At 38.1% G+C, this 24611-nt stretch overlaps 1 protein-coding gene across 1 annotated transcript in view; it reads left to right on the top strand.

Annotated features, from left to right (window-relative positions):
* LOC101884360 (adenylate cyclase 9) overlaps window positions 1-23785 on the top strand; it is a 147140-nt gene extending 123355 nt beyond the window's left edge. Inside the window, exons 5-12 of the mRNA XM_073944153.1 lie at window positions 5018-5113; window positions 7686-7915; window positions 9306-9408; window positions 10763-10971; window positions 11572-11731; window positions 16304-16446; window positions 21730-21753; window positions 21857-23785. Of these exons, the coding sequence (XP_073800254.1) occupies window positions 5018-5113; window positions 7686-7915; window positions 9306-9408; window positions 10763-10971; window positions 11572-11731; window positions 16304-16446; window positions 21730-21753; window positions 21857-23144 (2253 nt within the window). The 3' untranslated portion in view covers window positions 23145-23785. The remainder of the gene's footprint in view (window positions 1-5017; window positions 5114-7685; window positions 7916-9305; window positions 9409-10762; window positions 10972-11571; window positions 11732-16303; window positions 16447-21729; window positions 21754-21856) is intronic.
* Window positions 23786-24611: the final 826 nt, after the last annotated feature.

Genomic DNA, 24611 nt, shown 5'->3' with positions numbered 1-24611 from the left:
TAAAGGAGAAAACAGTGGGCGTGGCTTGTTTTTTCTACTGCGTGCTGATTGGATGTGGTAAAGTAGGCATTTCATTCAAAAAGATCAGGGAAAGGGTTCAAGGAGAGTCATTACAACCTAACAGACTCCTCCTACTCCTCACTGTTTCTGTTTGTTGTCAAAACTGACAGTTGAAGGGGCGTGGTGGGGTATGTTAGCCACACCCAATTCCTTAGACAGACGTAATCTGAGAATTCAACTGAAATATTTCAGTTAAAGATTACAAGAGCAAGCTTTTTTTCTTCTCCTAATGACCTGCACAGATGGATTGTTCACCGCAAATCTAGCAACGTGAGCTAACAAAATCAGTATGCTAGTTTTGATTTCAGGTGTACTTTAAGTGTCCGGCTGGGTTTGTACAGTATTTCATGTTAACGCTCTGTCTGTGTGTTCTTCTGCTGCTGCTTTCCTCAAGTGTTTCCCCGTACAGCCTTTCTCCATTTACTGATGAGTGTGTGTGTGCGCTGGTGCGTTGTGTGAAACGCCGCAGTGATTAGCGAAAGAGCGTAATGTTCATCCTCCTCTTCTTCTCTCCACTGCGATCGATCAGCGTTTCATCCAAGCCACCTTTCAGAGGATGCCACATTACCCAGCAGCCTTTGCAAGAGATACTCTCATCATGGGTGCACTTTAAATACTGATGGGACCCCGGGTTTTGCGACGGATAGCGGGGGGAAATCCGATAAGAAGTGCGAGTGGAGTCTGTCTCGGCCTTTCGCGATTGTTCATCTCTGAGGCCTGAGTTTAATCCTCTGCATATTCAGACGGCAGATGCCACACATTTCAGAGCTGCTTGCAAATCTGTCACCGCTTCTGCTGTTGTTCAGATATTAGCAGGGAGATTTGCCGGAAGTGGAACATTCCGTTGAGGTTTTCCAACGTTCAAACGTCTTGTTTTAATGTTTATAATGTTAAAAATGGCTGACAATAATACATATTCTTAATATTAGTAATTAATCTGCCTTATTTTTGAGCTGTCCAGTGCTGTAGCTGCTGAATTAGGCCTACTATGTTACTGTGTTTCAATACTGGTCATTATGGTGGTACTTGGAGAGACGTTTTTTCCTGAGGTGGTACTTTGTGAAAGTTTGAGAATCACTGATTTAATATGGTTAAAGTGGCTGACAGTAATAAATATTCTTAATAATAGGAATTAATCTTCCTCATTTTTTTTACTGTGCAGAGCTGTAGCTGCTTAACTAGGCCTACATTATGGTGGTACTCGGAGAGACCATTTTTTCTAAGGTGGTACTTGGTGAAAACAGTTTGAGAATCACTGATTTATTCCTTTAACTGCCCCACCAACAAAAACAGTTTTGTATTGCATTTCTTAACTCCTAATGTCGCTACACTGTGAAAAAAAAAAACGTAAAAAAAGTTACTGCCACCTCTGGTTGGTGATGTCGCAAACCAAATTAGGCTAGCTCGAGAAACTTGCTTGATAGAGAGATGACTGAGGGAGAGAAGTTACTTCTGAAGCAGGATTTTTTGTGACCATACATCGAGATGTACAAATGTTAAGATTACCGCTGTCAAAATTAACGCGTTAACGCATGCGATTAATTTGAAATAATTAACGCGTTAAAAAAACTAACGCAATTAACGCAGTAGCAGGTTTTTTTTAATTCCTGTTGTGGTGGACGTGTGTTCAACATGCAATAAATGTGGATAAGACCAAGGAAGCACTTTTTGAAGGCAAGTTCCAGTATAAAACAATTAGTTGCATCACAGGTTATCCAGAGTTTCATGCAATTTCAGGTGTTTCATATTTAACATTCGACATCTGTTGTAAGTTGATACCGCATGGCGAACAGAAAGAAAATCCTCCGCATTTCGCGACTCGGTGTTCCTTTAAGGTAATAAATTCACTGCTTAGGCTACACGGTAGAATTTTAATAAGAGTATAATCTTAATCATATTAAAATCGGAGTATTGGTGTCTTATGTAAATGTACTCAGAACGTCTGGTGAAGTCGCGAGCTGTCAAAGACAGGGCATTACTCTGCCTTTCAGCATGCACCCTCTAAGTTTAGCGTGTTTCCTCATTAAACGCAACGAAAGCGTATGCTTCGCGTCGTTGTGTAAGAATCCTTGTGAAATACAGTAATACTTTATGCCAAGTTCAGACTGCGTGATTTTCAAACTAGTCATGTCACTGATGTTTTCACACTGCATGACTATCTGGGCTTGCGTTTCGTCGCTGCTTTGTTTACACTGCAAGATGGTTCGGCGACATGGACATTCACACTGCATGACTTTACTATAGGGAGAATCGCCGACAACTTCGTCCAAACTACGTCTCACAGCCAAAAACACGCAGTATATCTTTTGTTATTAACTACATAATGAGAAAGAAGCGTTTAATGGGGTAGAACATGTACATGTTTGCTCACCTGGGTTTAAAGGGAATTAGCCATTTCTCCTCAACGTTGATAATAAACTACTTTCTTTCTGTATGAAACGTCAAACAGACACGGTTGCTCCTGAGTCCTGTCAAACCTCCACTAGTTTTTCCTCCATTTTGTGCGTCCAAATAAACCGAAAAAAGAGCGCTTTTAACTTCTCCCCCAGCCTCCCGCTGGCCTGCAGCAGGTATACACACACGCACACACAAGTGAAAGCTGCTCTCTCATTGGCTGTAGGCGATCGCTGATGTTATTTTCAGTCTAAACTCAACTCACACGTCATGATTTGAATCGCCGACAGCTCCAGATATTTAGCACGCTAAATATCTCGCAGGCATCGGCGACTCATCGGCGATTCTCTCAGATCGCGTCTTTGATCGTTCATACTGTGTGATTGTCACTCACGTGCACGAGCAGCGATTTGCCTGTGATTTCAGGCATTTGTCGGCGATTTTTTAAAAACCTGTCGGCGAGCCAAAATCGGGGCTAAAATCACGCAGTCTGAACTAGGCATTAGTTTAGGGCGCTTAGCAAATTTGATGAACGTGATCATGCGTGTTGAATCTGAGGGGAGTCGCTCCAGTATGGAAGGCCGTTGGGGCCAAAACGTCTGCAGCGCGTTGTGTGTGTGTCTGTGTCAGGCTCGTAAAGGGGTGTCAGGGGTGGAGTGAGCGACGTATCTGAGTAGGGGCGAGAGGGGTGTGCAATGTATTTAACGACCGGTTTGCAAGAAATTATCATTCATTTGCGGGCATTTGGGAGTCTCTGTGCACTTGCGGGATACTCCTAGTCTTAGCAACTGGATGAATGTAAAGGAGGATTAAGCAAAATAGTTTCTACTCTATAACTAATGTTCTCAACTCACAGCAATAAAACTTTACAATGAGTGCAACAGTTTGTATTCTATAGTTTATTATTATAATTTTTCATTTTCCATATCTGCAATTCCTATATTTTGGCATTTTTTTGCAGTCCACTTAGAATCCAACATGGAAATCAATGTTTTCTTTATTGGCATTGATTGTTTTGAAATTTAAATGTCATTAACATGCCTGTGTTTTCATTTCTGTAATAAATATGGCTGTCAAGCCAGGATCTTGATGGTTTATTGTGGGTATGTTGTTTACATGAAGAAATCTGTGTTACAAGTTAAACAAAAATTCTATTAAACAATTATGTTTTGAATTTAAATATTTTTTGTCTTGCGTTTACATTAATTTTACCTTTAAATAGCCAAAATTACAAGTTTCAGTATTTTAAATGCGATTAATCGCGATTATTTTTTTAAAAAGGTGCGATTAATTAGTTAATTTTTTTTATCGATTGACAGCACTAGTTAAGATGCAACAACTTATTTTCTGATGCTGTGCTCAAAAAATACTTTAGTAATTTATAGTAAGTACTCGTAAAAAAAATTACTGCATTATATAGTGTAATTTATTATCGAAGAGTTGTGAATATATATATATATATATATATATATATATATATATATATATATATATATACATATACATATGCATGATGCTTATGTCAAAATATTTCTCTATTATAAATGACTATAGTATTTTAAATGTGTAACACCTGCTTTTATTGGATTTTTTGTTTTAGCTGTTATATACTATAATACTATATGTTTCTGTTTCGTACAGCATATTATTTACAGTAAATCATTGAACTGAACTATTCTGCCTCATGTTTCATTGACAGTTTTATTGATCACTAAGATATGATTGACTTGGATTTAATTTGCTTCGATTTAAAAATAAAAATTGCAAAAATAGCTCAGATGTTGCTAAACTACTTTTGCCAAGTAGCTTTTAGCTTAGCTTGCTACATTACCCAGGGGGTAGTTTTTAGTGTAGTTAAGCTACATTTTAAGTAGAGTAGCTAATAGCTTAGCTCACTATATTTTTCAAGTAGCTTGCCCAACACTACGTTTCACACACACACACACACACACACACACACACACACACACACACACACACACACACACACACACACACACACACACACACACACACACACACACACACACAAATTACATGTAAACCCATCAACCTTTCCCAGTGTAATACTCACTACTCACTACTCTTGAGTACTTTTGAAAGGTCTACTTTTTACTCATACTTTGAGTAAAATTTACAACTGATACTTTTACTGTACTCGCACTTCATTTTTAGGCAAGTAATGGTACTTTTACTTAAGTATTTTCAGTTCTCTTTCAATCACTGCCTGTTTAGTAAGAACATGAAAACCGGATGTAGGCCCACTGGATGCAAAACTGTATCTAAATGTTCAATAAACTGCTCCACTTCAAACAACTATATTTTGCCATGCTTTATTGTTTAGCACATAGCAACTGCCTGCTGTAGCAATGCTAACCAATACATTAGCCAAGTGCTAAAAACACTCTAAAACACACTAGCATTGTCAACAAAGTGTAGAATGATGGATCTTTCCTTGTAAAGTCTAAATTCTATCTGCTGTTTTTTATTGTATTAACCAGTAAGTGAGGTGTTTGGCTCTGTGTGTAATCCTTCTTCACGTTCTCCTATTTGTCTCCATCAGTCCGCCTGTCCCTCATGTAGCCTGATAACATCTGAAGACGGACTTGTTCACAGCAACAGCTGCACAGATCCTGAACACAAAACCAGCAACAGCAAGGTGAGTGTTTTAGACAGGAGCTCAGTGAGCAAATTTAGAACACGTCATAGTTTTATTCCCACCTGAACAACTTACATGAGATCTTTTTGTAAATGATGTAGCATTGTTTAGGGGAGTGTTTCCCAACCATGTTCCTAGAGGTTACGATCCAATTTCAGATTATGATAGATTAGGTGAAGTGATGCTTTGTTGCAAGGCTGGCAAACAGCGCCACCTGTTTGTTCTAACATTCAACGGCAGTTTTGCAGAAAGTTATTTTATTTTTAAGTAGTTTTGGACATGACTAAATGTAAATGTTCTAAATGTTTTTCATTCATTCATTTTCTTTTTGGCTTAGTCCTTTTATTAATCAGGGGTCCCTGCTGAAAAATCCAGTTTAAACCAGCCTAGGCTGGTTGGCTGGTTTTAGCTGGTTGACCAGGCTGGTTTTAGAGGGGTTTTGGCCATTTCCAGGCTGGTTTCCAGCTATTTCCAGCCTGGTCTTAGCTGGTCAGGCTGGAAAATGACCAGAAAAACCAGCTTGACCAGCCTAGCCAAAACCCCTCTAAAACCAGCCTGGTCGACCAGCTAAAACCAGCCAACCAGCCTAGGCTGGTTTAAGCTGTTTTTTTCAGTAGGGTCAACACAGCGGAATGAACTGCGAACTTATCCAGCATATGTTTGAAACAGCGGATGCCCTTCCAGCTGCAAACCGTCACCGGGAAACACCCATACACTCTCATTCACAAACATACACTACGGACAATTCACTTGCATCACATGTGCTTGGACTGTGAGGGACACCAAAGCACCCGGAGGAAACCCACACCAACACTGGGAAAACATGCTAACTCCACACAGAAATGCTAACTAGGCCAGCCGAGGCTCGAACTAGCGACCTTCTTGCTGTGAAGCGACAGCACTACATACTGCACCACTGCACCGCCCCACTAAATGTTATTTTACCTTTTGTTACTTTTCATTGTAAAAGGCAAAACACTTCAAGCTGAAATGGGTAACAAAATAACCGTATGGTGATGTAAATATTACCATAGTTTCCCAGATGATTGATTTCATCGGCATGAAATCTAAATTTATTCTTCTTTTTAATTTTTTTATGGAAGTGCTTGCATATGGTAGTGCTTGTAATATATGTGTCTGTGCACTTCATTGTTTTGTAAAAGTTAATTTGCCCTCACAATCTTTTATTTAAAAATCATAACCTTCCCTCCCCTTCGAAAAGACTTTATTCACTTCTGGTCACATGGAATGCCTTTAGGGCGGAGTTATCAGTTCTTTGAGGTGTGGCTAGCAGTCCTTTAATGTGGGTCATTAATGGCGGGGCTATTAGTTCTTTAAGGTGGGGCTATTGGTAATTTAGGGCGGGGCTATACAATCTTTAGGGTGGGGCTATTAGTCATTTAGGGCAGGGCAATCAGTCATTTGCGACGAGGCTATCAGTTCTTTAGGGTGGGCATATTAGTCATTTAGGGCGGGTCTGTGATTTATTTAGGGGTGGGCTATTAGTCATTTAGGGCAAGGCTATCAATCCTTTAGGGTGAAGCTATCAGTTCTTTAGGTTAAGTCGATTAGTCATTAAGGGCGGGGCTGTCAGTTTTTTAGGGCTGAGCTATCAGTTTTTTAGGGTGGGGCTATTAGTCATTTAGGGTAGGGCAATCAGCCATTTACGATGGGGTTATCTGTTCTTTAGGGTGGGGCTATTAGTCATTTAAGGCGGGGCTATTAGTTATTTAGGGTGGGGCTATTAGTAATTTAGGGCAGAGCTATGAGTTATTTAGAGTGGGGCTATTAGTCATGTAGGGCAGGGCAATCAGCCATTTACGATGGGGTTATCAGTTCTTTAGGGTGGGGCTATCAGTCATTTGGGATGGGGCTATCAGTTCTTTAGGATGGGGCTATTAGTCATTTAGAGCAGGGCTATCAATCCATTAGGGTAGAGCTATCAGTACTTTAGGGTGGGTCTATTAGTCATTAAGGGCGGGGCTGTCAGTTATTTAGGACTGAGCTATCAGTTCTTTAGGATGAGGGTATTAATCCTTTAGGGTGGAGCTATCAGTCCTTTTGGGCAGGTCTTTTACTTACTAAGGGCGGGGCTATCAGTTCTTTAGGGTGGAGCTATCAGTTCTTCAGGGCAGGTCTATTACTCATTAAGGGCGGGGCTATTAGTTCTTTAGGGTGGGGCTATTAATCATTTGGGGCAGGGCTATCAGTCATTTAGTGCGGGGCTATCTGTGGCTATTAGTCATTTAGGGCGGGGCTATCTGGCTTTAAGGGTGGGGCTTTTATTCATTTAAAGCTGGGCTATCAGGGGATTTCTCAGTATTTAAACTGTTTTGATCCCTCAGATTTCATATTTTCAAATAGTTTGTATTGTATTTTCAAAAATCTGAACCAAATATTATACAATCCTAACAAAGTATACATCAATGAAAAGCAAATTCAAAATTCAAAAGCTTTCAGATAATACATGAATCTCAATTTCCAAAAGGTAGTTTTATGGTCCACGGTCGCATTATGTGCATAAACTAATAGCATTTTAACACTCTGTGTTCTCCATCTGAATTGTCTTCAGGTCCCGGCAGGCAGGGGTCCTAAAAGTGTGAATGGGCTGTTGAGTCCTGGTGTGGAGCAGCCGCTGACGCACAGCCAGACGTCTCTGTGTGAGATGCTGCAGGACAAGGAGAAGAAGTGGCCCGCCGTCGGAGGAGGAACCATGGACCACTCTGCCCTCATCCCTCTGCGCTCCAAGAACTTCCGCGAGAGGAGCGACGCGCACTTCGTGGACGTGATAAAAGAGGACAGGTAGGAGTCCGCGGCCCGCTGGGACATGAATGTCAGACAAGATGGAGCGGTATTGTTTAACGGCGGCCGGCGGAGGTCATGCTGTGCCCGCAGGGACTCTGCATGCTGTTTGATGTAGTGTGCGAGTGAGTAAGTGTGTGTGTGTGTGTGATGCACTGTGGGCCATTTCTCATGTCTTTCTTTCTAAACGCTGTCAAAGAGTGGCATCTGGTGTTTTAGGGCTCAGTAACTGTTCGTAATCTGTTTAACTGCGCCGCTGTGGACGTTTTGTTTCTGTAGTTGTAAATAAAAGAAATTTTTGAAGTGCGCTCTGCAGTTAAAAGATTGCTCAGACCCTATTTTTATGCAAGTGTGTATATAAGCCCTTTTCTTTGCCTTAAGTTTTCATGCAAACTGTATGCAATTACAATAACAATTCAGTCATTTTCCTGTGGCTTCGTCTCTGAATTATTATGAGTTGCCACAGCAGAATGAAACGCCAACTACTCTGGAATATGTTTTACGCAAAAAAAAAATTATATATATATTTTGTATGTATATATATATATATATATATATATATATATATATATATATATATATATATATATATATATATATATATATATATATATATATATATATATATATATATATTTATATGCAAATAAAACCCAGCCTGGGCTCAAACCAGCAATAGTTTTGTAAAATATATGTTTTGTAATTATATTTTCTATTGTCAATACTGTGTATTTTAGAAAATGTAATGCAAAGTTATTTTAGGAAATCATTCAGAACTACAGAAATCATTCAGAGATGAGGATTAGATGATCTGGAAACATTTATTATTATTGTTTGTTTTTTTGTTTTTGTTTGTTTGTTTTAATAAATTGTTATTATTATTATTTTTTAAATGTTTGAAAGTTTTTTAAATCACAGGAATAAGTTACATTTTAACATAATATTTGCACCGGAAACAGTTATACTAAATGGTGATAATAGAATAACGATATTGATTATATTATATTGTGCAAACCCTACAGTAATGTGAATGTGAGGGAAAATGTGTCTTTTTGTCGTAAGAATGTCAAACTGCAAATAAAACCAAATTAAATCATTTCTTTAAGCTAATTTACTTATTAAACCATTTTAGAGTTAAAGTCTTGCCATTGTGCACTGATACAGTATTTAATATAATATATGTAATATAAAGCAACAATTATATAATTTCTTGAATCTAATAATCCTCTGATCTTTAAAATAATTTACAGTGTGGCTCGACAACATTTAAAACAAGTATTTTCTTTTCTTCATCACAGTCAATTCCATGCAGAACTTGTGTGATCAATAAATCAACGGACTGAATTCCTCCCGCAGTCTAACGCTGTTTTCTGTGCTTTTGGCGTTGCAGTCTGATGAAAGATTACTTCTACAGACCTCCCATCAACAAGCTGAGCCACACATTCATAGACAGATCCCTGGAGTCGGCTTACAGGACCAGCTACCAGGACGAGGTACAGCACCATTCTCCTCACATCTATTTATCTGTCACTCTTCATTTGTTCTCACAGTCTGTCACCACGGCTTGAGTCTCAGGACAAGTCTGTGAATTTTTACTCAGTAGAAAAACCGCATTAAGAGTGTACAGTGTGTTACTCTGTCTGTACTGCCATCTGGTGGCCTTTCTTCCGAAATGCAGTTAAAGATGCAGTATTGTGCGGTGAAATCAAAATGGACTATATTATTATGGGTGTTTTAGAATTTCGTTTAATGTGTAAACATAGTATTAAAAAGCTCCCATTAAAACTCTTTAAATTTTACCAACAAATGCTCACGACATGGAGGCTTATTTATAAGCACCACTTTGAAATAATGCCAATATCTTGTATGACTTAATAGCCTAATTACCCTAACCTGCCTAGTTAACCTAATTAATCTAGTTAAGACTTTAAATGTCACTTTAAGCTGTATGGAAGTGTCTTGAAAAAATCTAGTCAAAAATATTAATTACTGTCATCATGGCAAAGATAAAATAAATCAGTTATTAGAGATGAGTTATTAAAACTATTATGTTATAAAATGTGCTGAAAACATCTGCTCTCCGTTAAACAAAAATTGGGGAAAAATAAACAGGGAGGCTAATAATTCAAAGGGGCTAATGATATATATATATATAATATGCAGTGAGGTGCCCCGCCTTCATTATTATATATATATATATATATATTATATAGTGGGCCGACGCAGTTTGCGCTACGCCACTGTTGAGTGTGTGTGAATGTGAGAGTGTATGGGTGTTTCCCAGTACTGTGTTGCAGCTGGAAAGGGCATCCGCTATGTAAAATATATGCTGGAATAATTGTCAGTTCATTCCACTGTGACAATCTCTGAAATAAAGACTAAGCCAAAAACCCTTTAAAAAGAATGAATGAATAATGTGTATTAAAAAATTTATGAGTTTTTAAAACAACATCTTTTACCCTTCTGAATGATCTCTTCTCCGATTGGTATTTACTGCAATGAGGGCGGGATCGACCTGTCAATCATGTAAGATCCACCAATAGAAAGCCTGAACCACCAAAATCAATTTCCCCAATAAGTCCAGCTGTGCATGTCAGAAATGAGATATTAAAACTATTATGGTTAGAAATGTGTTGAAACTAATCTTATTTCTCGTAAACAGAAATTGGGGGAAAAATATACAGGAGGGCTACTAATTCTGACTTCAACTCTATATAAAGATGCATTTATTCCTGTATCATCTGGTTCTAGTTGGCTGTTTTTCGAATCAGTTTTTCTATTTTTCGAATCAGATTTCTCATTTGATTTGATGAATAATCTGATCTCTTTCTCTCTGTCCGCTGTCAGGTCAAGACTCAAACTCCTGTGCAGACGTTTGCCAGCCCGACGTTCAGCTCTTTCCTGGACATGCTTCTGTGCTGTTGCGTGTTTCTGGCTCTTTCTCTGGCCTGTTTCCTGCGACCGCTGGTTACCCATCAGCCCCTGCCCACACCAGCGCTCATAGTGGCCGCGGTGGCAGCGCTGCTCGAGTGTTTGGCTCTAATACTCGCTATACGGTCAGTGGCTAGAATATGAGCATTGACTACGCCTTCTTCCTACACCCCATGATGCATTGCGGGAATTATGAGCGGGATTTCAGATTAACTGTGAACAATCAGCAATTCCATTGTATTATTAGCACTTCGACGGCATGATGGCTCAGTGGTTAGCACTGTCGCCTCACAGCAAGAAGGTCACTGGTTTAAGTCTCAGCAGGGCCAGTTGGTATTTCTGTGTGGAGTTTGCATGTTCTCCTCGTGTTGGCGTAGGTTTCCTTCAGGTGCTCCGGTTTCCCCCACAGTCCAAAGACATGCTCTATAGGTGAATTGGATGACCTGTCTTGGCTGTAGTGTATGAGTGTGTATGGGTGTTTCCCAAAAATGGGTTACAGCTGGAAGGGCATCTGCTGTACAAAACATACTATATGGTGGATAAATTGGCGGTTCATTCCACTGTGGCGTCCCCTAATGAGGGACTAAGCCGAAGGAAAGCGGATGAATGAAAATGGGGTGTGCTCATTTATGTTGAGCACTGTATTTCCTGTTTGAGCCTAGGTTGGGATATAGTGTTGCTGCACAGCTCTGATTCAGATGTGTATTCCTCTGTGTGTTTTACAGGAGAGCGTTTTATCTGGACAGTGTGCTGAACTGCACCAGGACGCTCCTCTGGGTCATTTCCGGCTGGATTCCCCGGCACATGATCGGGGCAGTGCTGGTGTCTTTACCAGCCATCGCCGTCTTTTCTCACATCACCTGCAATATGCACGACTCCATACAGGTGAAGACAAGAGCAACCCAGCGGGCACCTTCATGTCACAATGACATCAAAAAACATGTCAAAGTTGATTTGATGTCAAAAACGTGGAGAGGGGTCTGGATGCAGACCTGGTGCAGTGGAATCTGAGCTGCATCCAATGCTTTTTAATGCGCTCACCTAACCCCACCCCTAACCCTACCCGTCACAGTGACGTCACTCACTCCATTGAGTGCATTGTGTCTGACATTGCATCGCTGAGTGATGCAATCTCAGCTTGGATCATGAAGGCTGCATCCAGATACTGTTGAAAACGTGACGTCTATTTTACGTCTGCACATTGATGCACTTTTGACCACCAAAATAAAGACACAAAAAGTATTATAATATAAAAAGTTTTATTAATCAAGCTTCAAATATAAATGACAAGTTTACACTGAAGTTTGTTTCCTTACCATGCATTTAAACTACCCTGATATCAAAATGACATCAAATTGACATCTAATAAAGCATCAAAATCAAGTAAAGGACTGTCCTATAATCGATTCTTTACATGTTTTTTGACACCAGTGCTAGATGTCAATTCGATGCTGCCATTTTGACATCAAGGTGTAGCTATATACAAGGTATATTCCACTGGGAAACACAATGTATAGACATTATAATGCAAATTATATATTTTCTATGCCAAAAAATCTAATTATATTTGTTGTCTATTATTACTCTAAAAAGCACGGTAGCAATGTAGTGAAAATGTATAATACATCATATTGGGATATTAAGGCATCATATTAATGCGCCATATTGTGTTTTGGGCAACACTTTATTTTGAAGGTCTATTTGAGTATTAGTCTCCTTCAACAGGCATTTAACTGACTGTAAGAAAGTTTGCATGTCAACTTATACTTATCCCAACCCCAACCGAACAGTCTACTTATAATCTAATGAGAATTAGTGGGCATGTAGATGCAGTTTAACTTGTATTCAACAAACGGACGACCATCAAAATAAAATGTGACCGAGATTTTTCATATTTAAAACTGAATTTATTAACTTCTGGATTTAAATAATAATAATAATAATAATAATAATAATAATGATGATGATAATAATAATAATAATAATAATAATAATAATTATTATTATTATTATTATTATTATTTTCCATTTGTGAAGACTGGAGTGGTGATGCAAAAATATTATTTTGAGTGTATTTAATATTAAAAATTATATGATGCTAAAAAATGAGCTTTTGTCACTTGAATAAATCTAAAAAGATATATATTAAAAAGTTCTAAATTCGTGATGCTAAAAATGTAGCTTTTTTATTACATGAATTAATAAAAATATAGAAAATAAAATAATTTATGAAAATACATAAAAAAATACATTAAATATTACAAATTATACGATGCTAAAAATGTAGCTTTTGTCGCTTGAATATATATATATATATATATATATATATATATATATATATATATAGATATAGATATAGATATATATATACATATAATAATAATATATATATATATATATACATATAATAATAATAATAATGATGATGATGATAATAATAATAATAATAATAATAATTATTATTATTATTATTATTATTATTATTATTATTATTATTATTATTATTATTATTTTTATTATTACTATTATTTTCCAATTGTGAAGACTGGAGTGGTGATGCAAAAATATTATTTTGAGTGTATTTAATATTAAAAATTATATGATGCTAAAAAATGAGCTTTTGTCACTTGAATAAATCTAAAAAGATATATATTAAAAAGTTCTAAATTCGTGATGCTAAAAATGTAGCTTTTTATTACACGAATTAATAAAAATATAGAAAATATATATGTATATATATATACATATATATATGTATATATATACATATATATATATATATATATATATATATATATATATATATATATATATATACAGTTGAAGTCAGAATTATTAGCCCCCCTGAATTATTAGCGCCCCTGTTTATTTCTTTCCCCAATTTCTGTTCTGTTCTGGGATGATTGTTTCAGCACATTTCTAAGCATAATAGTTTTAAAAACTTTTTTCTAATAACAGATTTATTTTATCTTTTCTATGATGACAGTAAATAATATTTGACTAGATATTTTTCAAGACACTTCTATACAGCTTAAAGTGACATTAAAAGGCTTAACTAGGTTAATAAGGTGAACTAGTCAGGTTAGGGTAATTAGGCAAGTTATTGTATAACGATGGTTTGTTCTGTAGACTATCGAAAAAAAAATTAGCTTAAAGGGGCTAATAATTTTGTCCCAAAAATGGTTATTAAAAAATTAATAACTGCATTTATTCTAGCCGAAATAAAACAAACAACACTTTCTCCAGAAGAAAAAATATTATCAGACATACTGTGAAAATTTCATTGCTCTGTTAAACATCATTTGGGAAATATTTAAAAAAGAAAATCAAAATCAATAGGGGGCTAATAATTCTGACTTCAACTGTATATATATATATATATATATATATATATATATATATATATATATATATATATATATATATATATATATATATATCCTTTAGTGGATAAAGCCCATGATATTAAGAATCCTGTGTGTTTTTAAATCAAAATCCCTGTTTCTTGCATGCTTGCTTAAAAAATACTGTGAAATGAGCACAAGAAACATTTGATTTGCAGCAAATCATTTGACATTAGAACATTAGTGTCAAAACACCTACAGCAAAGTGTCTGGCTCACACAGTAAATGTGCATGCTGGCATAAAACTGTGCACTTAAGTATGTACCCTACTGTACAGGTCTGTTATGCAACACTATATAGACGTGTCAGGTGACCACTGGGTACCACAGATGCAGTAATTGAGGCACTTTTATGCTGCTCTCAGTCAGAGAAGTACTGTTAGAGTCAGAATTATTTGCCCTCATGTGATTTAAAAAAAAAACTCAAACATTTCCCAAAGGATGTTCAGTGGTGGTTCTAGACCAGAGAAACTGGGGGGATAATCTTTCATGTTAATTTATTTGACAAGAAACTTTTTATTGTAGGATAACACATTTTTAACTTTCAAATACATCACATTTTTTCACCTGTAAACTGCAGCAGATACAATTGAAGTCATTTCTTTTTTGCCCTCCCGTTAATTTAAAATAATGTTTTCCATGTGATCTTTGACAAACCAAGGAGATTTTCACAGTATTTTCTGCTTTATCTGGATATGTTTCTTATGTCTGTGATTCAAGAATTTGCTGAGATTCAAGGGTGTTTGTTGACCACCAATCGGTCGTAAAAGCACACGTCTGGTCCGAGCTTTTCCGTCAGTCTATAGCAATCGAGTGGCTACTCTACTAGTAGGCGGAGCTTCATTCGCCATATTGACCGTTACACTTTTCCCCATTCAGAACTATGCGAGTGACATGTCTTTTGTATTTAATAGTTTGGTACAGCGCACCCAGTGAGTGACTTTGATAAGCAATTTTTGACACCCGCGTCGCTAAATGCAGAGGTTTTTTTCTTTCTGCTCAGTGTGCGGTATCAAGTTCCATTTAAACAACATTCTCCCACCAATCCTTACTTCATCCTCGCATCCAATACCTCAGTTTGCCACAGGGCACCAACGATGTTATATGTTTTTTTAAATAAAGGTAAAACTGTTGAACTGCAGTTAAGGTCGAAAAATTAAAAATGAAACACCCAAAATGACATGTTCTCTGATTTTGATGACAGCCTTTCAACAGGTTAGTAGTAGGCTAATGTGATGTTTATTGCATAATGCAAATCTTAAATTCATGCTAACAAACAAGTGATCAAAACAAATATATTAATGCAATTTAATTCAAATATATAAAATATGAATTAATGTATATTTAAACATTAATTAAACTGCACAATTAAAATTATTACATTATTTTTTTTTTGTCAAATAAAATTTTTCTATAGTCATCATCATAGTTTTGTGGATCAAAAGTATCGATTCAGGCACCTTTTTGCTACCGGTACCATTTTAAAAGTGTCAGTTTAGCACTGGGAAATAAACCCCCAAACGATACCCCAACCCTAGTTATACAATGACCTGCCTAGTTACCCTAATTAACCTAGTTAAGCCTTTAAATGTCACTTTAAGCCAGGGGTGGCCAACCCTGTTCCTGGAGAGCCACCTTCCTGCAGATTTCAGTTGCAACCCATATCAAACACATCTGCCTTTAATTATCACCTGGTGTTCAGGTCCTGATTAATTGGTTCAGGTGTGTTTGATATGGGTAGCAACTGAAATCTGCAGGAAGGTTGATCTCCAGGAACAGGGTTGGCCACCTCTACTTTAAGCTGTATAGAAGTGTCTTGAAAAATATCTAGTCAAATTTTATTTACTGTCATCATGGCGAAGATAAAATAAATCAGCTATTAGAGATGAGTTATTAAAACTATTATGTTTAGAAATGTTAAAACATTCTCTCTGAAATTGGGGAATAAATATACAGGGGGGCTAATAATTCTGACTTCAACTGTACATATTTCTGTAAACTGCATGTACTGCACTGCGAGCATGTTTAATTCCTGTCCAATTCTCTCCCCGCAGTTCACCATGTTCACCTGCTGTGCCGTCATCATCGCCATCATCCAGTACTGCAATTTCTGTCAGCTCAGTTTCTGGATGCGCTCAAGCCTGGCCACGCTGGCGGGACTCACCTTTCTAAGTGTGCTCTGGAGCCCTCCGTGCAGGTTCACACCAATCACACACCAATATTATACACCTGACTATCCCACACAGGGGCGGAATTTGTGGGGCGGGGGATTGGGTGGAGGTAACCCACCATTACGCACCCTTTTCACACGAATGTTATAACGCGTTTAACGATCATCAGCATCCTAAATCCTTAAACGTTTAATATATATATACATTTTTTTTAAACGTATGAATATTTATATGTATTATTGTATATATTGTATCATCTTTGCATTAAATTACCACTTATGGGAGGCGTTTCTAATGCAGTTTATGGGGCAGTACAGTAAATTTCTCTGTTCTTGTTGCCGTCTCGCACTATTTTTTATTTTTATTCTGGGAGTCTTGATAACACTATCGAGGAGTTTTTCTTTTATTATTTCAGCAAATAAGATTGTAAAAAATATGATTAGTTGTAATCTCGCAGTCATTGAGCTCTAAGTTTACCAGCTATAATGACGTCCGCTACAGAGAAGAAACCCGGAAATGTAAAAAGGGTCTATTCAACACTGCAAAAAAATAAAAGAAATCCATATTACTCTTCCTGCTAATAACAACCCAGGCTCATTCTGAAAACATAGTCCCATGGACGTTTATGAAGACCAAGAAATACGTCCCGGGACGTACGCATTTGTGCAGTTTTTGTTTTTGCAAATCAGCGAGAGGCCATTGTGTGCGCTTTTTCGCTTCTTGAACGTCTTCCGCAAACGCCATTCATGCCCACGCTGTTCTCGCGTAAACCCAGCGGAGGCCGCTGTCAAGTGACCATCTGTCTGACTGACTGACTGAATGATTGACTGGGCGACCGGCCAATCTGGCCAACCCACCCTCCTCCTCCTTCCCTAAACCCAACTAATTTTACAGACTGACCCGGCGCCCGTTTGCTTTCCTAAACCCAAGCAACGATTTACAAAAGCCGTCTAAAAAAATAAAAGCCCTTGTCTGGTTTTTACCACGTTTTTGGATTTTACCACATTCTCACCCTGTTATGAACCTGATTACTTTATTTTTTGGATTCTGTTTTTGACTTACCTGATTTTTAGAACCGCTCTTCTCCAGACTCGAACCCGGTCATCGCCGTCGTCGTGGTCAGCTCCACTCTGCGTCCCAACTTCGCCGACTTACACGACGAGCTAACTGAACAAACTGGTTGTGGCGGTAAAGCCCTCCACACGGAGGTAAGCGGCCAGTGAGCGTGAAAAGGAACGGCGTCACACCACTCTGTAGCGTTCGCTTAAAAAATGAAATGAAATTGCAGTCCCCAGAAACGTCCGCGGGACTACGTTTTCAGAATGAGCCTGGGTTGGCTAATAAGCAAGTACCCTGTAAAATGTGAGCAACTGGATTAACTTAAAGGGGTAGTTCCCCCAAAAGTGGAAATTTCCTGTTTTCATTTACTAATTAATTCAAACAATTCTTAGCGCTTGTGCGAATGTAGTCCAAATGTAGTCCTGTTGCTTTGATAACAAAACCCTTCATGGCATGAGCTTGGTCAGGTGATGCAGTTTGCTAGATATGTAGTGCAAGTAGAGTAAAAGTATACTAGTAAGTACTAAAGTACTAAACTATTACTTAAAAGTTTGAGTTTCATTCATTCAATCATTTATTCATTTTTCCTGTCGGTTTGGTGCCTTTATTTATTTGGGGTCACCACAGCGGAATGAACCGCCAGCTTATCCAGCAAGTGTTTTTTAAGCAGCGGGTGCCATTCCAGCTGCAACCCATTTCTGAGAAACATCCACACACACATTCACACACACACTCATACACTACGGACAATTTAGCCTACCCAATTCACCTGTACCGCATGTCTTTGGACTGTGGGGGAAACCGGAGCACATGAAGGAAACCCATGTGAATGCAAAGAAAACATGCAAACTCCACACAGAAACGCCAACTGAGCCGAGGCTCGAACCAGCAACCCAGCAGCCTTCTTGCTGTGAAGCGACAGCACTACCTACTGCGCCACTGCTTCGCCTTTATAAGTTTCTATATTTTGAAATTGCTTAGTTTTAGTTTAGTTTTCATTAGTTTCAGTATTAGTTTTAGTTTTTTCTAAATAAGGATATTTGTTAGGTGCAAGATTCAAAATCGACAGAATAAATATTGTATAATAAATACATTTTTTGAAACCTGTATTTAGAGGGCACATGAACACTATCATCTACCACTACCATACCTATCCTCAACTTCAAATACAACAGCCCACAAGATAGCAGCCTTAAGTACAATATGTGTGCAAGGCTGCTCTGAGATTAGATACACAGTAGTGATGGGAAGTTCAGATATTTAATGCGGATGTTAGGACTCAACATACCAAAATTATGTAGACAGCAGTTATAATTTTAATCAGTTAAAACATCACCATGATCTGAAAAATGTCTTACTGTAAAGTTTTGCAACTGATTCATGATTCACTTATTTAAATTCCATTTATGTTACGATTTTCTGTTATGAAATATACTTCATTCATTTCCTTGTCGGCTTAGTCCCTTTATTAATCCGGGGTTGCCACAGCGGAATGAACCGCCAACTTATCCAGCAAGTGTTTAAGCAGCGGATGCCCTTCCAGCCACAACCCATCTCAGGGAAATGAAGTATACTTACGTTTTTTTAACTAGATCAGAGGTGGCCAACCCGGTTCCTAATATTGTAAATAATGTTGAATTTCTTACACTGCCCTATCGTTTCGCTTCACAAGATCTCAGTCATCAGGAGCCATGCTGGACTCATTTGTATGTGTTTATGATTAATCTAAAAAACCTGTCACCATTTACTGCCATTATATGAATCACAACAGATTCAACTCAAAAACGTCTTTAATGTTCTACTGAGGGAAAAAAACATGTTGGATCACCTATGGGTGATTCAATTAATGGGGAATTTTCATTTTTAGGTGAACTGTTTCTTTAAAAAAAGTTACACATAAAATAATTAAATCAAAATCTCTAAATATCTAACTTTCCTGTTAATTTACCCTCAGGTCATCTAAGATGTAGGTGACTTTTTCTTCTTCCTTCAGAACATTAAAGAAGATTTTTAGCTTAATCTGTAGTCCTTTAATGATTCATATACAGTAATAGCAATCATATATTTTAAAAGTTTGAGATTCGTGCAAACAAGTTCAAATCAGTCCCATTGCTGCTGATAAAACACTAGCTATGTTTCCACCCACATATTTGTATGCACATTTTAGATTATCGCATAAAAATGACGCTCAATGGCAATGTCAACATGTGCATTCATTTTGAAGATGAACATGAAAACGTATGCTCACAGCTGAGTGGGATAAACTTTTCATCTGATAAGAAACAATGTGCACAAACTATTATGGAAACATTTACCGAATAAGTTCCAGCATGCACATCGGAAAAGTCATTTTATATTGTTGTAACAGTTCATGTAATGAGTGCGATGGACAGCCTTAATGGACAAACCAGTGGACTGACCATATTGTAAAGAATCGGAAATGTTGTTTTGGTCATTAAAATCTTTAAAGTACGTCCTCACTGTGGTATTATTACCTCCAAAACTTGAGCAGCTTCCAAAGAAGAGCCTCAAAAAGCCATTGTGTATCATCTTCATCTTCTAAGGCGCAAGTAATTTATTATAGAAGAAAAAACCTCACAGTAACTACTGCAGATACCATTTCTCCTTTTGATGTTCGGCCCCAGTTTATCAGGAATCATGAATTTGTTCCCTTTGACTCGCTGTATAGAAAAGCTGTTTCATTCGCAAATCTTTTATTTGATGTTCCAGTTTTGCACATAAGCTTATTCCGCATCTTTGGATGGAAACATAGCTACTGAGGCCTTATGAAGCAAAACATTGAGCCTGTGCAAGAAATTGAACATTATTTACAATTTTATTAGCTTTAATCCACAGCCTGGGTGAACAGTGTGTGCCTCTGGTCAAATTATGATGTATTTAAAACATTTATTTGAAGCAGTTACTTTTCTTAATATTATGGGTCCTATCATACACCGCGCGCAATGTGGAGCAAGGTGCGACGCAATAGTTGTTTGCTATTTTCAGCTTGGCGCAAGAGTTGTTTTGACGTTTTGTGCCATGCTGCTTAAATACCAAATGCATTTGCGCTCATGTAAGCGCCCATAGGCGTTCTGATCTACAAAAGAAGGCGTATTGAGGGGCACTGCTGCTGTGTTGCTATTTTGAGGAACTTAAATAGAAGGTTCAAATAGATCAGATCAAAGCTGGTCTATTGTCCAGCGCAGAGCGCGTTAGTTGTGCGCCTGGCTTACACTGCTTAATACAGACAGGGTGTACAGCAATACGCAAATATCTTTACAAATGAAAAATAGTTAAAATATCAAGTATATATATATATTGGATATAATAAGGATATATATGATATGAATATAAGGGATTAAAATATTACAAAACATATCATTTTCTTGCCTACATAAATATAAAAACCAAACTTTCATGCCTTCTTCATCTCGGGAGGCGTTTTCAGTTTATTCATGACAATTTGCTTTTGTATAATGTTATTATTATTAGCAGTATTATTTATTATATGCATATTTATATTAGTTTTATTAAAAACAAGCTTAGATTTGTCCACCTGCAGGTTTTAGACCATTTGGGGCACAGCATGTGTATTTGGACATAACTTTTTTTTAACACACTTTGTTATTATTGTTCATTTATTCGTTTGCTGGAAATTAAAACTGAATTTAGAAATAGTTTTTAAACAAATTTTAGCGCTTAACAAACGAAATGAATTATTTATAAGCTAACTGATGTCTGTGCGTACAAGGTTTCCCTATCCATGAGAGCGAAAATGAAAGTAGATAATGAGAAGGCCTTATCTCTCATTCTTGCGCTGTAGATGGTCTGTTTAACTGTTTTCTTGCTAGTGAAGCGTTCAGTTTTTCCACTTACAAAGTCCGTCGTGTAAATAGCAAATGCCATATGGCTCAACGCAACTGACTCTTAATGGGAGGTAATGGGAGATGAGACTGATTGGTTTATTCTCAAAACACACCTAAAACTCATTAAGAAAATAAACTCAACCCTTTTAGAATGTGTGCCACGGCGCAAAGCGGATTTTTCCGTGCTTAAATTAGCAAAAGTGGATTCCGACACGCCCTAATTGCTTTCGCGCTCTGCGCTTTGCACTTTGCGCATGGATCTTCAAAATAGAGACCTATAAATTCCTTCACAGTCACTTCTGGTATATTTAACTGACTAAAAGTGTTAATTTATGACAGATAAATAATTATGATACTAACATTTCAATCTTATGTTTCTTTTAGCACTTGGGAACAATTATTTTTGAGGCAAGTCTACAATTTCACACACTACTTTCCATTTTCCATCAGAAGCTTTTACGATTTTGTTTAAAGTCTAAAACTTACTCTTTTTTTTTTTTTAATCCACCAGATCCAATGATCTCAACAGCAGCATCAATGACATCCAATCATCTGCAGAAGAACCATCCCGTCTACAGGATCTGCTCGGCCCTGAGGCTTTGGTGGCCTTTTTTCTGTTGCTTCTTCTAGTTTGGTTCCTTAATCGGGAGTTCGAGGTGAGCTACCGACTCCACTATCATGGTAATGTGGAAGCAGATCAGCACCGCATCAAGATCCAAAACATGCGCGACCAGGCGGACTGGCTCCTGCGCAACATCATCCCCATCCACGTAGCCGAGCAGCTGAAAGTGACTCAAAGCTACTCCAAAAACCACGACAACGTTGGTGTCATCTTCGCCAGCATCGTCAACTTCAGCGAATTCTACGAAGAAAGCTACGAAGGCGGGAAGGAGTGCTATCGTGTGCTCAATGAACTCATCGGAGACTTCGACGAACTTCTGCGCAAGTCCGACTTTTCCAACATCGAGAAGATCAAGACAATCGGCGCCACCTACATGGCGGCATCCGGGCTCAATACACAACAATGCAGCGACCAAAACCACCCGCACGCCCACTTACGAGCACTCTTCGAATTCTCCCTGGAAATGATGCGAGTGGTCGACGACTTCAATAAAAACATGTTGGGCTTCAAGTTCAAGTTACGAATTGGTTTTAACCATGGACCGCTCACCGCCGGAGTCATCGGCACTACTAAACTACTCTATGATATCTGGGGCGACACGGTGAACATCGCTAGTCGGATGGACACTACAGGTGTTGAGTGTCGCGTTCAGGTTAGCGAAGAGAGCTATTGCGTGCTTAGCGGAATGGACTATGAGTTTGATTACCGCGGTACGGTCAATGTGAAAGGCAAAGGTCAGATGAAGACCTATCTTTACCCAAAGAGTGCAGATAGTGGACCTGTGCCTCAATACCAACTCTCAGTCTCTCCAGAAATTCGAGCGCAGGTTGATGGCAGCATCGGACGTTCGCCAACTGATGAAATCGCTAATATGGTCCCAACAACCAGTGCCAGTAGAGTAGGTGCGTCTTTCTCTGTGAGTTCAGGACTTACTGGACAGGGCTACGCTGGTAGAGACTTCCCTGAGAAGGTTGCTGTAAGCAACGGTACATCTAAGACTCAACGATCTGCATCCGCTGTTGGCCTGACTTGCATACCAGAAACCAACCTGAGCGCAAGTACCACGAGTTTTGATAAACCAGCAGACCCAACTTTGACCTCTCCAATATGGGTGGAAAACACCATTGGAAGAAAGCAGGGAGAAATCGCGTACATGGGTGAAATGACAAAACTTTGACTGGAAAACAAGCCAACGGTGTTGGTCGTAACCCTTTAAACATGGGCCTGCAACCCTCTGAGTTTCTAGAGATAGGCATGTTCATGCTAGAGTAGATTAGCATCCGTGTACGTGGAGTGGAGAATTCAAGCACACAACCTTAAAGTGTTTTTACTTTTTGCTGAAGCAGGAGATGCTTCCACAACTGGTGGTGTTGACGGCGTAAACCTCAGAGGAGCCGCATTAACCATTTCGACATGGTTAGATGCTTTGGGACAGAACTTAAGAAGTCCCATCCTTAAGTAGAATGAACCAACATGACAAAAATACTATAGTAATTTATAGTAAATGCTTTAGTGTCTTTGAACCATGCTTGAATTAATCTGTTGTGGTAATTCAATAGGTGCTATGGTAACACAACAACTATAGTAATATCAACAAAACCTGCAGTATTCTACAACTATAGGGTATATTATGCTACAAGACACCACAGTTTACTGTAAAAACTGATGCATACTACAGTATTTATTACAGTTCACTACAGTTAATACCACTGTAGCATTCATTGAAGAGCCCCTATTATGCATTTAAAAGGGTCATATTTTGGTTTTAGGGTCTCCAGAAACAGACTGACATGCATGCTAGGTCAAAAAACACTTTCATTGTCTTATAATATGCACTTATTTTTACCTGATTATTCCAACGACTCCCATTTGATTCATTCAGTGATTCATTTGTTCCCAAACCCCTTGTTAGCACGATGCTAATCTGCACTTGAGCATTGGCATTGAGCCAAATTGGCTCAATGACACAGTCTTTAGCAATTGGTCCACTGTGTTCAGCGTGAGACAGAGAGAAACGCCCACCACAGCTTATCAACATTGTCGAAGTAGTCAAAGTGCATGTGTGAGCCCAATGTAGGAGTGCATTAAAGCAATGCAGTTAAACACCAGCATATTGCTGTATTCTTAACCACGACACACATTCAGTATCAATCCACACATTGGCAAAAGCTGAACTTTTCTGAACCTTGACTGCTGCATGGTGGCCATAGCAAAGACAAACGGCAGAGGATTGAGAGCTCACAAACACATTTAAATCCATAAAGAAAGCACCCCTTGCCACGTTTTCAACGTGGCTTTAGATGCAATATGAGAATATATAGAGTTAATCAGATACAGTACAACCCATGTGGAGTAATTACAACTAACACAACACAATTAAATGCATAATTTGCAAACTAGAGAAAACAAAGAGGCAGCCATTTACACTTACACTTGTGAAATGGAGGAAGAAACTGATCCGTGAACTGTGTACTGTAAAGTCCCTGTCAAGCTCTGACAAAGTCCCATACATCAATAGTTTTTTCCAACCCAGGCTCATTCTGAAAATGTACCTCTACAGACATTTTGGAGACCGCAAAATACATCGCAGCGGCATGTTTTTCTGCAGTTTTTGTTTTAGCGAATCCACGAGAGGCTGCTGTGT

The sequence above is a fragment of the Danio rerio genome, chromosome 3, assembly GCF_049306965.1.
Source record: "Danio rerio strain Tuebingen ecotype United States chromosome 3, GRCz12tu, whole genome shotgun sequence".
Lineage (NCBI taxonomy): Eukaryota > Metazoa > Chordata > Actinopteri > Cypriniformes > Danionidae > Danio > Danio rerio.
The sequence above is the reverse complement of the archived record's forward strand: the minus strand, read 5'-3'. Positions and strand labels throughout refer to the sequence as shown.